The sequence below is a fragment of the Melitaea cinxia genome, chromosome 23, assembly GCF_905220565.1.
Source record: "Melitaea cinxia chromosome 23, ilMelCinx1.1, whole genome shotgun sequence".
In the NCBI taxonomy this organism is placed as follows: Eukaryota; Metazoa; Arthropoda; class Insecta; order Lepidoptera; family Nymphalidae; genus Melitaea; species Melitaea cinxia.
Window position 1 is genome coordinate 5,540,067 of NC_059416.1, and position 17,239 is coordinate 5,557,305.

Consider the following 17,239-nt stretch of genomic DNA (forward strand, 5'->3'; position numbering starts at 1 on the left):
AGTCATAATGGTGCTAGTTGCCGCTGTCAAAGCGGGAATGTAGAAATCAAGTTTGTTGATTCCAAGTGATTGTACCTGAGCGATACGCGGCCTTATAAAACAATTTCACCAGACACAATGCCGCCGAGTAGCCTTCGAGTCGTCTACGCGTTCGCCAGAGAAATGCATCCAAAAACAACCGACGTATTCATTCAATACGGCACTGCCGGATTCCGTACCAAGTGAGTAATAGCCTACATTATATATTAATACATAGGAAATAAAGGGTTTTTCCCATTTATAAATCTATTTAAAGCTGAAATTGGAACAAAATAGGGGTGTTATGTCGTTACTTTCACACCTATTCTTAGAGTCACGTAGGCAAGTTTTGCGGAGGATGCGAATATCCTTTTACGATTTACTATATTGGATAGTTCGTGAGTCAGTTATTGTGTAATTTATAGCCGGAAGTCGGTAATATTGTGGTCAGTGACTCCTTGTAGTACCAAAACAAATGTTGGCACTTATTTGAGTCTTTATTTGTGATAGTCCAAATGTTAACTGTAGTAGGATAGAACAAGTTATTAAACAAGTCCTTGTTTGCATAATTACGTGTATGGAAGTAATAATGCAAGTCTGACATTGGAATTAATTATGGAATGTTGTTTTGTATTTCTAATTAGTCATTAACACGATTGAACTATTAAGTAATTATAATTTTTTTGACATTAAAACTAATGCATTACAAAACCTTTTTTATTTACAAAATAAAAAGTTTTAGCAGATATATTATTAGCGAAAAAAAAAAATGTTATCAATGTTACAAAATATCCATTTCATTTCTTTTGCAATGCGTTATATGTATAAAAAATATCATGTGTATATAATGGACAATTCTACTTAGTGCTTTGAAAGTGTATCGAAAATACATTGGCTTACTGCCAAACACTTAAATTATTTAGGTTCATATAGAATCCTTATCATTACTCTTTTATTTATAGCTAAAAACTGACTTAACCTTAACCTTATTTAATAATATACTTAATATTATTTTTATATATATGTATGTGTGATGTGAGTGTATGTATAATTTTATATTCTATTATAATTTATTCTAATTTATATACCCAAAGGTTGTCTGTCTGGAACAAATAGCGGTTTTGGCGATAAGAACACCTTTTTACATCTTCCTCTAATTGTACTATTTTTGCTTGTATCTTTTAATGGTGTGCTATAAAGAATATTATTGTTATCATTATTATCAACCTCATGGTCTTACCGAATAAATTACAATCCCATAGAAACTACCTTTACAAAATTAGCAAGAAAAAAAATCTACAATCTTAAACTCTAAAATAAAATTTATAGCAAACATTTCAGTAGTAAAACTACATAAAATGCAATAAATATCAATCTTTCACACCCACATAATCTCACAAACTTGTGTTTCTATATATTTATATAGATGGAAGCAGAAGTCAGTAAAATATTGTTTTTATTACTTTATTTTAGTGAATATAATGTAATATACTGTTTCTCTTTTTTTTTATGGAAATTTTCAATATGCATAAAGATATTACCAAATTTTATATTACTTCACATCATTTCATAAAATTTTTTTTCTTTTAGCAAAATTCATATAATATGCTAAAAGACTTACTAAGTCATTCATCAAAGAGTCATTTTTAATCTGTTATTCGTTTTGTATAGTTGAAAGTAAGTTTGAAACAGTGAAATAGAAACGTGGGCCAAGTAGAGATTGATTTGAAGAATTTGTATTTGTTATATTTAATATTTATTTTACGAAAACTTTTCGAAAGAAATAAATGTATAATTTTATCAACTTTTATACAAATTTATTATTTAGTTAAGTAATATAATATAAATATAAAATAAAAAAAAAAATTAATGCAGACAAAATTGCATGCGACAGCTAATTTTCATATGGAAATAATATCATATACTTTAAATTACTTTTACAATATCCAATGACTGTTACAGCAAAGAGTTAGTGACCGTTGCTAATATAATCAGTTTTGTAATCACTTGATCTAATTGTTGAGTTTGTATTATCAAAACAAATATGATATAGAAACAAATTATTTTAAACAGATAATATTTATGATAAGAATCAATGAATTATTTGTGTTGTAGTTAAGGTTTCAACTGAATACTTTTGTTATATCTGATAGTTAAAAAAAATATCTTTTTATCACACTATTTTAGTTTTTGATAATGATCTTTTGCGAGTTCATTTGCATTATACAATGTAGGTTAGTGAAATAACAATTTTATAAATCATTTTACAGAAGTGTTAACATAAAATTAAATCACATAATACATAAAATTTATCACAATTTTAAACTGCGCTTAAAAGAAATGTGTTATTTTATACTAGATTAAAACCTGAACTATCTAAGGGAAGCCAATTTTATCTTTTTATTTTCTTTGCAGAGCCAGCCTTTTAGAACATGTAGTTTATCGTATGGGCCTCCTTGCCGTGCTCCGATCCCGTGTCAAAAATGGTAAGCGAGAGTATTATAAAGAATATTTTCTTTCTTAGTCTACGGACGCCTGCAACGTCTGGAGCATTACAAGCGCGTTACCGACCTTAACCATCTGCGGGATCTCTACCCAGACCAGGAAAATAACTCTTCTGCAGAGCAGTATTATTTGACTAAGATCATCTGTAAAGTTGATAAACCTTCCACAGGTGGGCTGCTCCAGATATTGAGCAAGATATTTTGTGTGTGTTTTGATCTTTTACCCGTGTTATAAAAGATTAGGGAATATTTCGACGAAACAACTAGAGAAAGGTAATATGTTACGAAGTTATTCAAAGTCAGCTTCCCGTTTAACTTTGTTTTTAAAAGCAAGTATTAGTAGGAAGAGGACGTACATCACCACAGCAAAGAGATTGCGTTCAGAGCTTTTTCATACAAAAAGTTTGCTCTTCAAAGCAAGGAACCTAGGGTTGCCAACCATACTTTATAATAAAGTATTTTACTTTATTTTTGGTAAATATACTTTATACTTTTGCATACAAATAAAGTATATGAAAATACTTTATTTTCAATCTTTACTGTGATGCGTGAAACAAGATACTCATTATGGGTACTTAACTATTTAACGGTACACATAAGGTAAAACGGATGATGGAAAGGATTTAAAATTACTGAACGAAATGTTAGATGACAGATGTGGTGTTTTGAATGTGACAGGACAGGTGACAATCTGACATTTGTCACAGATGTCACTACTCACTATCAACGATATTGTAGAAAAATTGACCGTTGGCTTTGTTTATATGCAGTTAAGGAATCAATGGTTGGAAAAATTGTTTGACCTTAGCGAAGATAACTGGCTTTCAATACTCCCTAACGTGTCCTTAAAAAATGCGGTTAAATTTGAAAATTTTGAAATGATAATTATAAAAACTAAATTACAAGACGGATTAAATGTTAAGATGCAGGATATATATTCCGAATGTATAAGACAAAAAAAAATCACTAATGATGATAAAAAAATTTCAGTGAAAAGTACAGTTGAAAAATGGCAATATATACTTAAAAATGCACCTGATAGCTTACCAAATATAAAAAAAAATTCTTACTTACTTTCTGTTCCCACTACTTAAGCTTTTACTGAAAGGGTTTTTTTAGTAATGAATCTAAAGTAGCGAGAAGAGAGAAATATAGCGTCAATAAATTTAATTAGAAACGAATTTTTATTTATATAAATTTAAATAATGATTTTTAAACAAGTTTGAAACATTTAAATATAACAAAAAATTGTTAGCATGTGCTAAAGGCACACAAAAATACGTTTTTAAAGCAATAAAAACATAAAATTTGAAAAATACTTTTTTTTTCTTCCAAATACTTTATTTTTTCCTATCCAAACCGTTTTATACGTTTTTTTTTGTCAAAAAAAGTTGGCAACCCTAAAGGAACCACTAGTGAAAAAGTTGTCTTAAATAAATACTATGTGGGTGCGTTTTTATCGGTGTTAAAAGAGGCGTTGTCTGATGCCTTTGCATTTCTTAGACATAATGATAATCAGGATATGATGGGGCTGACATCTGAGTAAAAAAATCCCAAAAAAGAAATTAAAATACTCAACCTCATGGTGTATATATATTTTATATAAATTTGAAAAGTAAATTCTTATCATACAAAAAAAAAACCGTGTTTTACATTCCAAAGAAATTTAAATCGTTTCAAAATGTCACGACATAATGTCATTAGTGATCGAACTCGCGACCTTGCAAATCGTATTTGCAGGTCAGACTATGTCAATAATAAATACGGCAATAATCCATGTAAAAAGAGGTTAACCACGCGTAGGTTTATAATATATAAGTTGTCATGGTCTAAAACTAAATAGGTATAGTTTTATTGAGTCAGTCTATCTGTCTATATATACATATATATAAAAGAATGTTTGTTTATAGAATCGTAAACTATGCATTTGATCATGTCATGATCTTCAGCAAAGTGTTGTCCATGAGCCCACAAAGGTTTCTTGAATTGATACAACCAAAAATAAAAAAAATTGTAGCAACGCGCAATTTTTCGAAAGATTGCACCAAATCGCATAATTCTTACTGTTGTCTTTTTGTTCTTACACACACATAACTATATATAGTTTAATTTTATATATAGTTTTCCATTTGTAATTTCATTTATTCTAGAAATTTTAGAATCAAAATGTTTACATTATATGTATAATTACGTACTCAAATTTATAGTATCATAGAATAGAGCATCTAGTCTTAGCAGAAAGCAAGGTCACTACAAACCGCCCCAACGGGTTACTTTACATGGTTTATACTAATAGACACGAAATACAGAAATAAATGCATGCTAATTAAAACATAGAAAATTTAACTAAGGAAGAGCACAGTAGATTCTACTGTGCTCTTCCTGATATATCCTGCTCAAAATTTGGAGCAGCCCGACGGGGGTAGTAGCTGGACCTTACAGAAGATCGCAGCCAAATAATACTGCTTTCAAGCAGTGTTGCGTTCTTGTGGTTAGCATGGTGACGTGAGCTCCAGGGGGTTTTTTCGTTTGCCAGCATATGTTATTGTTACTTGTTCGTCTGAAACATTAGGATTTACTATTTCTTAACAAAATAACAATAAGTAACCGACTTAAACAAAGCGATAATATTTGAGTATGTTGGTCTATTTAAGTGTATGTATGATTGTTTGGCCTCCAATGCTTTGAAACTAAAGTCATATCGAGATATTTTTGATTTAAATCAGGTATGTTCTAATTTAGGAACAGTGCGATTTTCATCAAAATCGATTTAGTAATTTTTTATATATGGGTATGTAGCGACATCTATCACGCGGCGTATAAACTAGTGAAAACTGACATATCCTACATCGCGCTATTAAAGTTATCAGAGTGATTGAGTATATATACAGAACCCGACAACAACCCTTAGGGGCGTTAGCCCACCAGTCACAACACCCGTCTGGTTAGAGGATCCTTCCTTTGCGATGGCGAACGAGGAACTTAAACACCATGTTGCTCAAGCTCCCCCAAACTGGTGACCCCGACGTGATTCTCACACTCCCAAAGTATCCACGCATTTCGAGTCGCATGTATGAGTATAATATAGGTGCCCAGGTATTTTTTTTCTATGCAGGTGTTTTTTTTTTTAATACATTTTATAATATTTGTCTATTCATTGTTCAGGTCGCACAATCGGCATCATGATAACCGCCTCCCACAACCTCGAACCCGATAACGGTGTCAAACTTGTCGACCCGGATGGTGAAATGTTGGAAGGCAGCTGGGAAGAAATTGCTACAAGGCTCGCTAATGTCAGGTAAATAGGTACTTATATTATTTACTTATATGGATTTAGTGACGCTGTATTTCATGCAAGATATTACCAATTTCATATTAAAATACAGGTTTTTCTTAAAGAGCAACTGCGGAATTTCTTGCCGATGTTTCTCTGCAGAATCTTCATTCCGAATCGGTTTTAGCGTCACTTTTATTCACTTCACTGTAAATAATTAATTAATTCTAATATAATACTCATTTTTGTCAACATGACGAATTAGAGGCGCTTTGAGGCCTGAATAACAAAATGTTTATTTCATCAATAACTAACACATTACAATAATAACACAAAGGTTGACTTCTTTTGAGTGCAATAAGCTCCCGTGCCAGAAGGAGTCACTTTTCCTTAACACTTTAATTCAAAAGTTTTAAGACGAAATAAGCTAAGCTTTACAAAAAATAGAAATAAAGAATGAAGATGATCAAAGTTATTTTTTTTTTTTGACATAATATATAGGTAAACAAAGTATATTTGTATTCTAGTATTTTAGCAGGGGTACTATGACTGTCCCGTGTAATACGATAGTTTTATTTTTGCAGAGCTTCCGAACTCTTAGGACCCTTGAACTAACGACCCATCGAAAATATTCTTAGAGTCTCTAAAGAGTAAACGTTTATAAATCGTTTACTGTTATTTTGTTTATTTTTAGCACTTTTGTTTGCTTCTTATTTATTTTATTTATTTATTTAACCTTCGTTTTTTGTCACAAGTATCAGTTCCAAAGTCCTGTTATTTTTCTCAAACCATAATCCATTGCAAATAACTCTAAAACTATTATTATATTATAATACATCGTACTTTTTAATTTGCAGTGACAATGACTTAGAATCGACAACGGGGGAGATTATAAAACAAGTAAACGCCGATATGTCTCTGAAGGCAAGCGTCTTCATTGGAATGGACACAAGGTACATTATTTATTTTATTTATTCATTTTATTTAACAATTTATGTACACTAGGAAAGCAAAAGGAAATAGGTCTTATAAACAATGCTGGTACAAAGGCACTACTTATCCCATGATGGAATCTCTTCCAGTAGTCCTGCTACAGGAAACTTATAAAACAGTCGCAAAAATTAGCGTGTACAATCTAAACATATAGATAATAAAAATATAATATAAATACATAATTATACAATATATAAATAAATACATAATAATTTATACACACGTAGATACAAATAATACGATACTTATACATACACGCATACACATACATACATTACTAACTATTAAATATAAAAAATATAGCAGGATGGTTCCTTTTAATTTTTTAAACTAGAACTATGCAAAATTTAAAATTGATAAAACAATTTTATTGAACCCTAAATTACTTTTTCAGCCATTATCAAATAAATAGCAACAATCCGAAGCATATTTCTATGGTTTAAATAATTCTTAAAATTTTGTCATATTTGGAAAATCTTTCAGAAGAAAAAAAAAGACAGACAACTAATCTCAAAATTTTTAAAAATACTAAATGGAAATGTATATGATGTATTCTTAACATACAAGAAGACCAATGATATTATTGAACAACTCTTAGAAGCCTCATAGACACCTCATAAAAAGCCAGAGACAGACCAAAAAATCAATTTAATTATATATGTATTATATTAAAGGTACACAAGCCCCCGTCTCGCAGCGGCAGCAGTCCACGGTGTTATGGCCCTTAAAGGAACAGCCAAAGAGTTTGGTATAGTCACAACACCTATGCTACACTTTTGCGTTAAGTGTCGCAATGATAATACATATGGGACACCCACCGAAGAAGGTATTTTGATATTTTAGATTTTTGTTGTAACTACCCTCCAAACATGCTTTATTTAAAATTTAAGCTTATGAAGGTGTTTATTATTAGAAAATAGGTAGTTTTTTTTTTTATTGGCAATTGTATCAATATGATAGTGATGATATAACTATAAACAATAATTTTTATTTTATAATGGTCAACACAAAGGAATCTTTAACTCTGAAATAGAGGATAGTTTTTTTTTTTTTTGGATCAGAAAGAAGAAATAGAGGGATTTAACATAACGTTTTAAAATTTTATTTCTGAAAATTAATTCTTATATCAAAGTACCTATATATTTATCGGTGAAAAATTAAAAAAAAAAAATCTTTTTCCTCTGACATATTAGTACTGTGATTATGTTTGTCAAAACTTAAACGATTATTGTATAGTGAAGGTAAAAAATACTTTTGCAGGGTATTATGAAAAAATAGTGGGTGCGTTTAAAAATATTTGCCAGAAGTTGCCAGTAGTTGACAAATACAATACGACGCTGTATGTGGACGGTGCCAATGGCGTTGGGGGGAAAAAACTGAATATAATCAAGAAAACTTTAGATGGAGAACTTGATTTAGTTCTCTATAATTTAGGGGGGAATGGCGGGAAATTAAATTTAAATGTAAGTTTTATTTGATTTATCTTATTGGGATAGTTTTGTGTAAGTTACAAGTAGCGAAAAGTATTGAAATATTATTAAAAATTACAGTGTGGTGCAGATTACGTGAAAGTATCTCAGAAACCTCCAGTGGGAGTGGAACATGCTCCTTTCCAAAGAGTTGCCTCACTAGATGGGGACGGTGACCGACTTGTGTATTACTACTTGGACGATAAGTGAGTTCTATTAATGTGGTTCATTCTTATCAATATTATGTATAACTATAAATTGTTATATATATTTGCATTTAGAAAATAGAGACTCATTGCTGTCACTAGGCTTGGCCCTTTGACTAATCTAATTTTAGTAAATTAGAATGTATGTCTGAATGGTGTACTTCAATGGTCGATTTGGTTTTGGTGTAAAATAAATCTGTTTTTTTAAATCTTAATAACAAATATCCTTGTATTCAATATACTGTGTAATTGTAGAATATTCTAGTTGGTTTTCATTTACGATTATCTGTATTAAGCTATCTATAGTATAGTATATGTTTTTTTATATTACAATACAGTCATGTAAATTTCATGGAATTTATTGATAAATTGACACATTGGTTACAAGTAATTGTGGCAACAGAGACTTTGGCGTGTAACTTTTAAAGGAAAACACTGATACGTTCATATCCACTCAAACTCAAACACCATCTTTTGGAATTCTCTGGTTAAGCAATTGACACACAGCGCCTCTCTATTTCCTGACTGCGTTCCAGGCAAAATTACTGGAAGTTCTCTTATAAATATATTTGAAATGAACTGGAATCGGTACAATATGGTTTCCGGAAGTGGATCGCCAGAATATTCTGATCCTATTGGGGCTTTATTAGCGATGATACATTGCATAATTATATTTTCAGAAATGAAATGCACTTATTAGATGGTGACCGTATAGCTATCCTGCTAGCGAGTTATATAACAGAGCTATTGAAGGTCTGTGGGACCCATTTGCGCCTTGGTCTTGTACAGACCGCTTATGCCAATGGAGCATCTACTCGGTATATTACTGAGGATTTGGTAAGATTTTAATTTAATCTTTTAAAATTGGAAAAGTATTATTTGTTGAGGTTTAATGGTTTTTAATGTTGCCCAAAGAGTGTATATCTATTAAATAACAATGGATATTTTCAAATTTTTATTGAGATACGTCATAACTATGTTAACCTGTTAGCAGTAAAATATTAAAGTTATCAATGGTAAATGGTTAGTGAAATTTGTGGATTATTTTATAACATTTTATCATTTTTCATTTGCTATGATATAATATACTTGTTAAAGAATCCTAAAAAGTTTTACTTTTTTTTATAAATATTTTAAGCTTGTTTCTACGATTATAAAAACGATTTTTTTTTTTTGCTTAATTTATAAACACATAATATAAGAAAATAATTATTAAACTAATCATCACAAAAAATATACAACATAAATACTTTATTTTTCCAGAAAATTCCAGTTACATGCGTTAAAACGGGTGTGAAACATCTGCACCATGCAGCGTTGGCCTACGACATCGGGATTTACTTTGAAGCTAATGGACACGGGACCGTTGTGTACAGTGAGGACGCTAAGAATTCTATCAGGAAGGTGGCAGACAAAGGGTTAGTTGATTTAAATAATAAGCAAATAAATGTGTGTAATGGTAGCTCAAAGCAAGAAATATCGTATTCAGAATCTGAAACAGCCTGACTGCGAAGACCTTACAGAAGATGACAGTTAAATAATACAGCTTTCAAGCAGTGTTGTGTTCCTGTGGTGAGTACGGTGACCAGAGCTCCTGGCGGTGATTGGGGGTAGGGTCGGCGACGCGCTTGCAATGCTTCTAGTGTTATAGTTCGCGTCATGTAAAAAGAACGCTGAAAGAAACTGGAGGGGGTGCGTTTGCGCATGGGTATACTCGCGCACGAAAGTACTACTGTTTTATTATTTAATTAGGCTTTCACTCGCGGCTTCGTATAATGGTTATTGGTAGGTACATTAAAAAATACTAGAAATAACAGTGCGAATAATTCGGACTAAATAAGTATAATAATTATCACTTTACAAAATTACAATTTTTTTTAAACAAAAGCAATAACAAATTTTTTTGTTATTGAAATATCATATTCAAAAATATTAATTATCTGTACTCTCGATATTCGTATCTCAATAGTTTTTATGTGTTTAAAATGATAAATTGATATTTGTTTTTTAGTTAAATAAATAGTAAATAGAGTTTTACAAGTGTCCGTATGTGAAAAAAATGTTTTAAAAGTTTTACAAGTATCCGTCCGTGAAAAAAATGTTTTAAAACACATGGTCATCTGTTCCTAAGGCACCTTAATGTTAATGTTAGGTAACAGTTGGCTGATATAGATACATGTATAAATATATAAATTACATTATATTTTATTTTATTTTAAATAAATGCTTAAATCAATCTAACTAACAATCTCCAGTAATTGTGGGTTCGATTGAGTGAACAAACTGCGCCAATGGGCTAGTATTTAGTTCTTGTATGAAGTTCATGCATACTTAAGAGTAGGGTAAACATAGTTTCATTTATTTATTTCTTACTGTTATGTTAAGTTTATGACAATTGTAAGGTTGGCTCGGTATTTGTGGATATTTGTGAGGTTGATTCTTAGTCATTACAAATTTTTATTTACGCTATGCAGGTCGCCCATAACTATTAAACATGTCGGATGTGAAAAACAGCAACTTTACAGAAGAGCGATTCAAAGTGTAAATTGCGTGTAGCTTTTTACTTATTTTAAGCCGGTATTTAATGTGTAAATATGAGAAAAGTCACTTGTTACATTTTTAACGGGTTAAGACTAATAGGTACTGATTTGTCAGAAGTACTACAACTAAATAATATATGCATAAAATAAAAAAATTCTCTTCAGCTGATGATAGACTTGTTTATTTGGGAACGTTTTATGAAATAAACAAAAAAATGCGATTTTGCAGTTCCGACGATGTTAATAGTCACTAGCGAGATATTTGTTAGTTTGTGATATCTGTGCTCTGGATGACATAGAAGTCCCATGGGCGATTTTGAGTGTAAGGCGTTTATTTACGACAGCTCAAAATTAACAGTCGAAAATTATAGTCCACAGGAAATCAATCGCTCTAGCGATAAAATATTCTTTGTATATATTTTTGTATATTACTGTTATTTGTATAACAAAATAAGACATATAAAATTACCAACACATATCTTTTAGTTCCTTGATTTGTAGTCAAGATATAACCCATTTATAATTCCAGGGACACAGAACAGAGGAAATCAGCGCAACTCCTACTCAATTTCATCGACGTTACCAATGAAACGGTGGGCGATGCAATTTCTGACCTCTTCCTTGTGGAAAGTGTACTCCGAGCCCGAGGTATCTCCGTTCAAGACTGGGAGCAACAGTACACCGACCTGCCTTGTAGACAGTTGAAGGTTACTGTTCAGGTGAGAATTATTATTTTGTTAACCTATTTAGTAGACCTAGGCACTTGTTAAAGGTGTTCTAAAAGAAACTGTTGCGTTGCTCTGACAACAAACATTCTTATTTTGTTAACTTTAAAGTTATAATACAAGAAATGACGTCTAATGTTAATCTTTCAAACTATTCTTTTATTAATTGTTTTGTTTCTTTCTTTGCGAATAAACATAATGCTTTTGATATAATTTTTTGTAGATATTTCGTTCTAGTTACCTAGTCTGATGTGTTCGAGATAATTAAAGTATATTTACATATACAAGTACTATTTATTAAACACAAAAAAAAAAAATACAAGAGAAATGAACAAGAGGCTCTGATTTATTGCTAAAGAAGCGATCTCTTTTAGAACACCTTAATTATATAAGTATTTACTTCAGATACCCAAATTTTTGATTGTAGAAGGGTGCGTCCATAAAATACGCTCGCTATTAAGATGGGGGTTTGCTTAGAGTGTGGGTGAGGTCTAAGGAAATATAATATTTGCAGTTCATAATATATTTTTTTCATATGTTGGTAATTAGTCAAATTTCACGTGACGTATTTTATGGATGACCACTTAATGATTGATATATTATAATATATTTTTGAATTTGTAATATTTTAAAATATCTATGTATACTAGAAACTATATTTAACATTTGTAATTCGTATATAAAATAAAAGTAATAATTAAAAAAAAAAACTTTTTCTACGTCAGGACATTCCTGTACACCCAAAGGTTGTCTGGATGAGATCGCCAGCGATAAGACCTTTATTTCTATTAATTTTCTTACGATTCTTTATGGTGTATTATAAAGTCTATTATTATAATAATTTCCAGGATCGTAACGCCATATCAACAGCCGACGCTGAACGACAGTGTACGGCTCCCGAAGGGTTACAGACGAAGATAAATGAATTAGTGTCACAATACCCTAGCGGTAGGTCGTTTGTAAGACCATCGGGTACTGAGGACGTTGTAAGGGTGTATGCGGAGGCGGATACGCAGGAGGTATGTTATTGTTTATTTAATTATTTTTCATATAATAACAGTCGATACCAAAATGAGAAAAAAAAAACGGAAGCACGCTGGTTTAGACTACACAACTGAATTAAAACTTCTTGAGCTCCCAGAAAGAGAGAAAGAAAATGTTAGCTCGTAACTCTCGCTCTTGCCCCTACAGTAATATACGAAACGTAACTCTCTCTCTTTCTATCTTAACTAACTTATATCTCCCTCTCAACTTTCGTTCGCCTCGACCGATCACACTTTTCTTAACGCTTGCTTGCGCCCCAAGTCAAGCGTGCGTAAAGAAATTTTACTTCAAAAATATATACATAGTAATTAAAAATAAAAAAATATAGTATACATAGTAATTAAAAATAAAAAAAAAACACTGATTTGAAATTTGAACCCAGATCGTTGTAGTGTTAGACTGGATATGTTATCTATTTGACGACTTTCTACGTTTGTTGACATCTTGGTTGAAATTTTTTTACGTAAGGATGACGAAAATTTTTTAAGGCGTTTTTGACTGATTGTGAGTTCAAAAAAGGAGTATTTCCTCCATTCAGTTGTATGTTTTTGAAGTAAAACTTCTTTACGCACGCTTGACTTGGGGGAGTAAGAGAGTAAGAGCGAGTAGAGAGCGTTACGAAAAATTTGATCGGGCGAGGCGAATGGGAGTTTAGAGGGAGATATAAGTTAGTGAAGATAGAAAGAGAGAGGGTTACCTTTCGTAAGTTTTACTTCAGTCGTGTGCTCTAAAGCACACTCGCTTTTTATACCACCTCGGAACTTTTTACTGGCCATACCAATGTGATGTTTCTTTTTACATTGGAAAGCTGGTACTTGCCCATTGTACTTCACTGTCTGTAACTATCTTTATGCTTTGTTTGTAATGTATTTGTGGTGTACAATGAAGTATAAAATAAATAAATAAATAATACTTGTCGTGTGATCCATTTTAATTTGATTGAGATCTGACGAGTATTTTCGTATTATCCCTAATGATTTGTATTTATTTAACATTTATTGACTACCTACATTGTATTATCGGTACGTTGTGGTATCGGTTTTTTTCTTTGTATGCAAGCATAGGTAATCTTCAAGATATATGTAATCATTTTGATTGTATGGACCTTGTCTGACATAAACGTATTATTATTATTATAAAGTTGTTTTATTTTTCTTTTGTTTACAGTCAGCAGATAAATTAGCGTCGGAAGTAGCTCAAGCGGTATTCGATTTAGCTGGAGGCGTCGGTAAAAGACCGGAATTACCTGAATAACATAGAAAATATATAATATCGATCTGATACTGTAATATACAAATTATTTTAACCAATTGGCATAGTACTTTCTAAAATTCTTTTAAAATATTTCCTTTGTAATTTCATTAGTAAATAAACAATACAAATCGTTACCATCAGATGACAAAACAGAGTCCTTGAAGCTATTATTATAGCATAAACCTCTTTCGTTTTTCAATTACCTCATATTTTCCAAACCGTTGAAGGGATTTATATAATAGTAAACGGTTACCGTAGCTTATGAACTCCTCAATACCTGCAACGCTTGTAAACTGTATCACATTAATATTTTTTTATGCATTTTAATTATTCCAGTTAATTCGTTAGCAATATTACAGTACATTTTTTATCGGCAGAACTTTATACAGCTAATATATTTTGATTCTGATTTGATTAAGTTTTACAATTTAATCAAATCAGAATCAGTTTTATATAATCGCTAAATTATATTCAATATTTATAATAATCGTGTAATTTAATTGTGTTTGAAAATTCGCAAAAGTAATAAATGTAAATCCATTTTTTCACCGTCCATATTAAATGTAGTGAGCACCAAACAAAGAGTTGTGATTGTTAAATGTTTCAAAGATTTTACTAGTCTAATGAGATAACAGTACAACGCTCTACTAGTCGGAAATGTGAATGCATAGTGATTGGGCTATTTTCTGCACAAAATATACTTTGTATGGACAGTAATTTTTTTTTAATCAGTTTAGTAAAGACTGCCGATTGTTGCTCTCTTTTTCAATTATTGAAATGCTGAATTTATAATTATTATAATATATTTATAAAAAAAAAAAAACATTTTTATTTTGTAGATAATAAATCAATTATCGGTAAATTTTGCGTGTGTGAATTTATTTTTGACTTTAGGTCACTTTTTATTGACATAATATTGAAAGTTTGTCCGAAATAGTAAATTGCTAAATATATTAATACTTATTATGTAAACTTTTATATCCATTTTAAATTTAATGACTTTCAAAAGACATTCTCACTAAGCGAGTAGAACCATATGTCAATCATAATTTTACTAAGATTTATTAAGATAATAACAAAATATATATAATAGTAGTTATTTTTTTATATTAATATTTAGGTGAGCAGATTATCCTAATCGAATATCAATTTTTGGTCATGTTTAGTCATTGAGAAAGTTTTTTTATTTGTCACAAAATTACTGTTTACAATGACTCCATTGTGAAACATAAAATTATGACCTAGTCGGTAAACAACAAATATAGATTATTATTTTAAGCTATCAAAATTGAGTTAATAATTAATATCAGAATTACACAGTTTTGCAATATTTACAAATCAATAATCTTTAAAATAGTATGATAACATTCATATATAAAGATTGCTAATGTTACGTTTAAACAAGTTGGTTAACATTTCAAAATATCATTTTTAAGTCTATAATCAACCATTATTTAAAATATACTATTTGTAGTTAGTCTATACCACGTAATTGCTTAATTCATTAAATCTTAATTAAATATGTATTCAGTAATTATGTTAGCATTAGCTTATAATTTAATTAATGATATGTCAATAATATTTACGATATCTGTGGAAATTAACGAATCTAAACAATTTTAGAAGTAATTTACCTAATAACAAAAACGTAAAAATAAAATATTGTAAAAATCTCGGTAGCTTAGTTTTTTTAGATTTACTTTCGTTTGACGGAGATTAAAATAATACTAATAATGTTAGGTCCGCTGCAATCATCCCTATCGTAATATCTCCCAACGGTTCGATCCCGGTTAGCCTCGCTCACCACCTGAGGCAACTGGAGGTCCGGGACGGTTCGCTCGCAGCCAGGATCCAGAAGGCAGTGTTACTTGGCTAGGGTTGTCCGCCGGTTTCTCATCTCCCTGCTGGGGCGTATTCCTCTACCCGCTTATCTAATATATAAAATTCTCGTGTCGCGGTGTTTGTAGTTAAACTCCTCCGAAACGGTTTGACCGATTCTCATGAAATTTTGTGTACATATTGGGTAGGTCTGAGAATCGAACATCTATTTTTCATTCCCCTAAATGTTAAGGGTAGTCCACCCGTAATTTTTTTTTAATTTTTAGATAAATTATATATTTTTATTTTATTATGATTTGGCGTTGAAAAATACATACAACCCTAAATTTTCACCCTTCTACCACCAACCCCTATTTTTAAATAGCGTTTAGCGGCAAGACAACGTATGCCGAGTCAGCTAGTTTTTATATATGTAAGTATAAGTAAGTTTACTATATTATTTATATAAGTATTTATTATAATTATATTCTTTTATTTTATTTATTTTTTCTTTGGTGTTTTTTTTTTTTAATATTTATTATTTATTTTTTATTTTCTTCTGAATGAATACTTCTTGCACTGTTTGCCTCGCTATATGAAACACTTACTCATGACCATGGGTTGACTGGAAGAAATCTCTTTCAGAGATAAGTCCACCTTTGCCATAAACCTTTCTATTATTGTATGTTTTATATCAATTTTTTGAGTGCAATAAAGTATATAATATATGCATCTATTATGTATAAAGCGGGTGGAGTGTCATCCAGTCAGATAATAATAATTCCATACAGCATTTATTTACTATTCTTGTATAAAGAATCGTAAGTTCCAAATTTCTATATTTGCCATATATGTAGGAGATGAATGCGAAAGATTTGTAAATATAAAAATATTCTTAATATTTTATCGATATTTATCTATAAAACTTCGATATGAATGTTCGTGACACTTGTCACATCTATATTTTAATCTAGGTGCGGTTTATCTCAAGCACGCGATAATACTAATTTTTTTTTTACTTTTATGACATCATGAAATAAAAAATGGAAAATTCATGTGGGCAGATTTTATTTAATATAACAATGTATATATTTTCTAATATATATATATATATATATATATATATATATATATATATATATATATATATATATATATATAATTTAAAATTTTATATTAAATAGGTGCTAAAATAAATGTTATGCCTTATTGTCGATGGGAAAGAATATCTATTTTGAAATTGCTATTCTAGTATATTTATTATTTAAAACGATAATTTTGATGTGCAATTGTTGTGTGTTCAAATTAATTTCATGCTATATTGTTGTATTTCAATAAATCTTTGATTAATTATAAACTGTATTTTATTATTTCCCTAAACATTATATAAAAAA

At 30.3% G+C, this 17,239-nt stretch overlaps 1 protein-coding gene across 1 annotated transcript; it reads left to right on the plus strand.

Annotated features, from left to right (window-relative positions):
* The first annotated feature begins 6 nt into the window (after positions 1-6).
* Positions 7-14,889, plus strand: LOC123665212 (phosphoacetylglucosamine mutase). The gene is made up of 12 exons (XM_045599549.1): positions 7-221; positions 2,434-2,504; positions 5,688-5,820; positions 6,654-6,749; positions 7,464-7,615; positions 8,050-8,252; positions 8,340-8,464; positions 9,145-9,301; positions 9,728-9,882; positions 11,534-11,723; positions 12,578-12,748; positions 13,941-14,889. The coding sequence occupies exons 1-12, from the start codon at positions 118-120 to the stop codon at positions 14,025-14,027; spliced, it is 1,644 nt and encodes a 547-aa protein (XP_045455505.1). The 5' UTR covers positions 7-117; the 3' UTR covers positions 14,028-14,889.
* Positions 14,890-17,239: the final 2,350 nt, after the last annotated feature.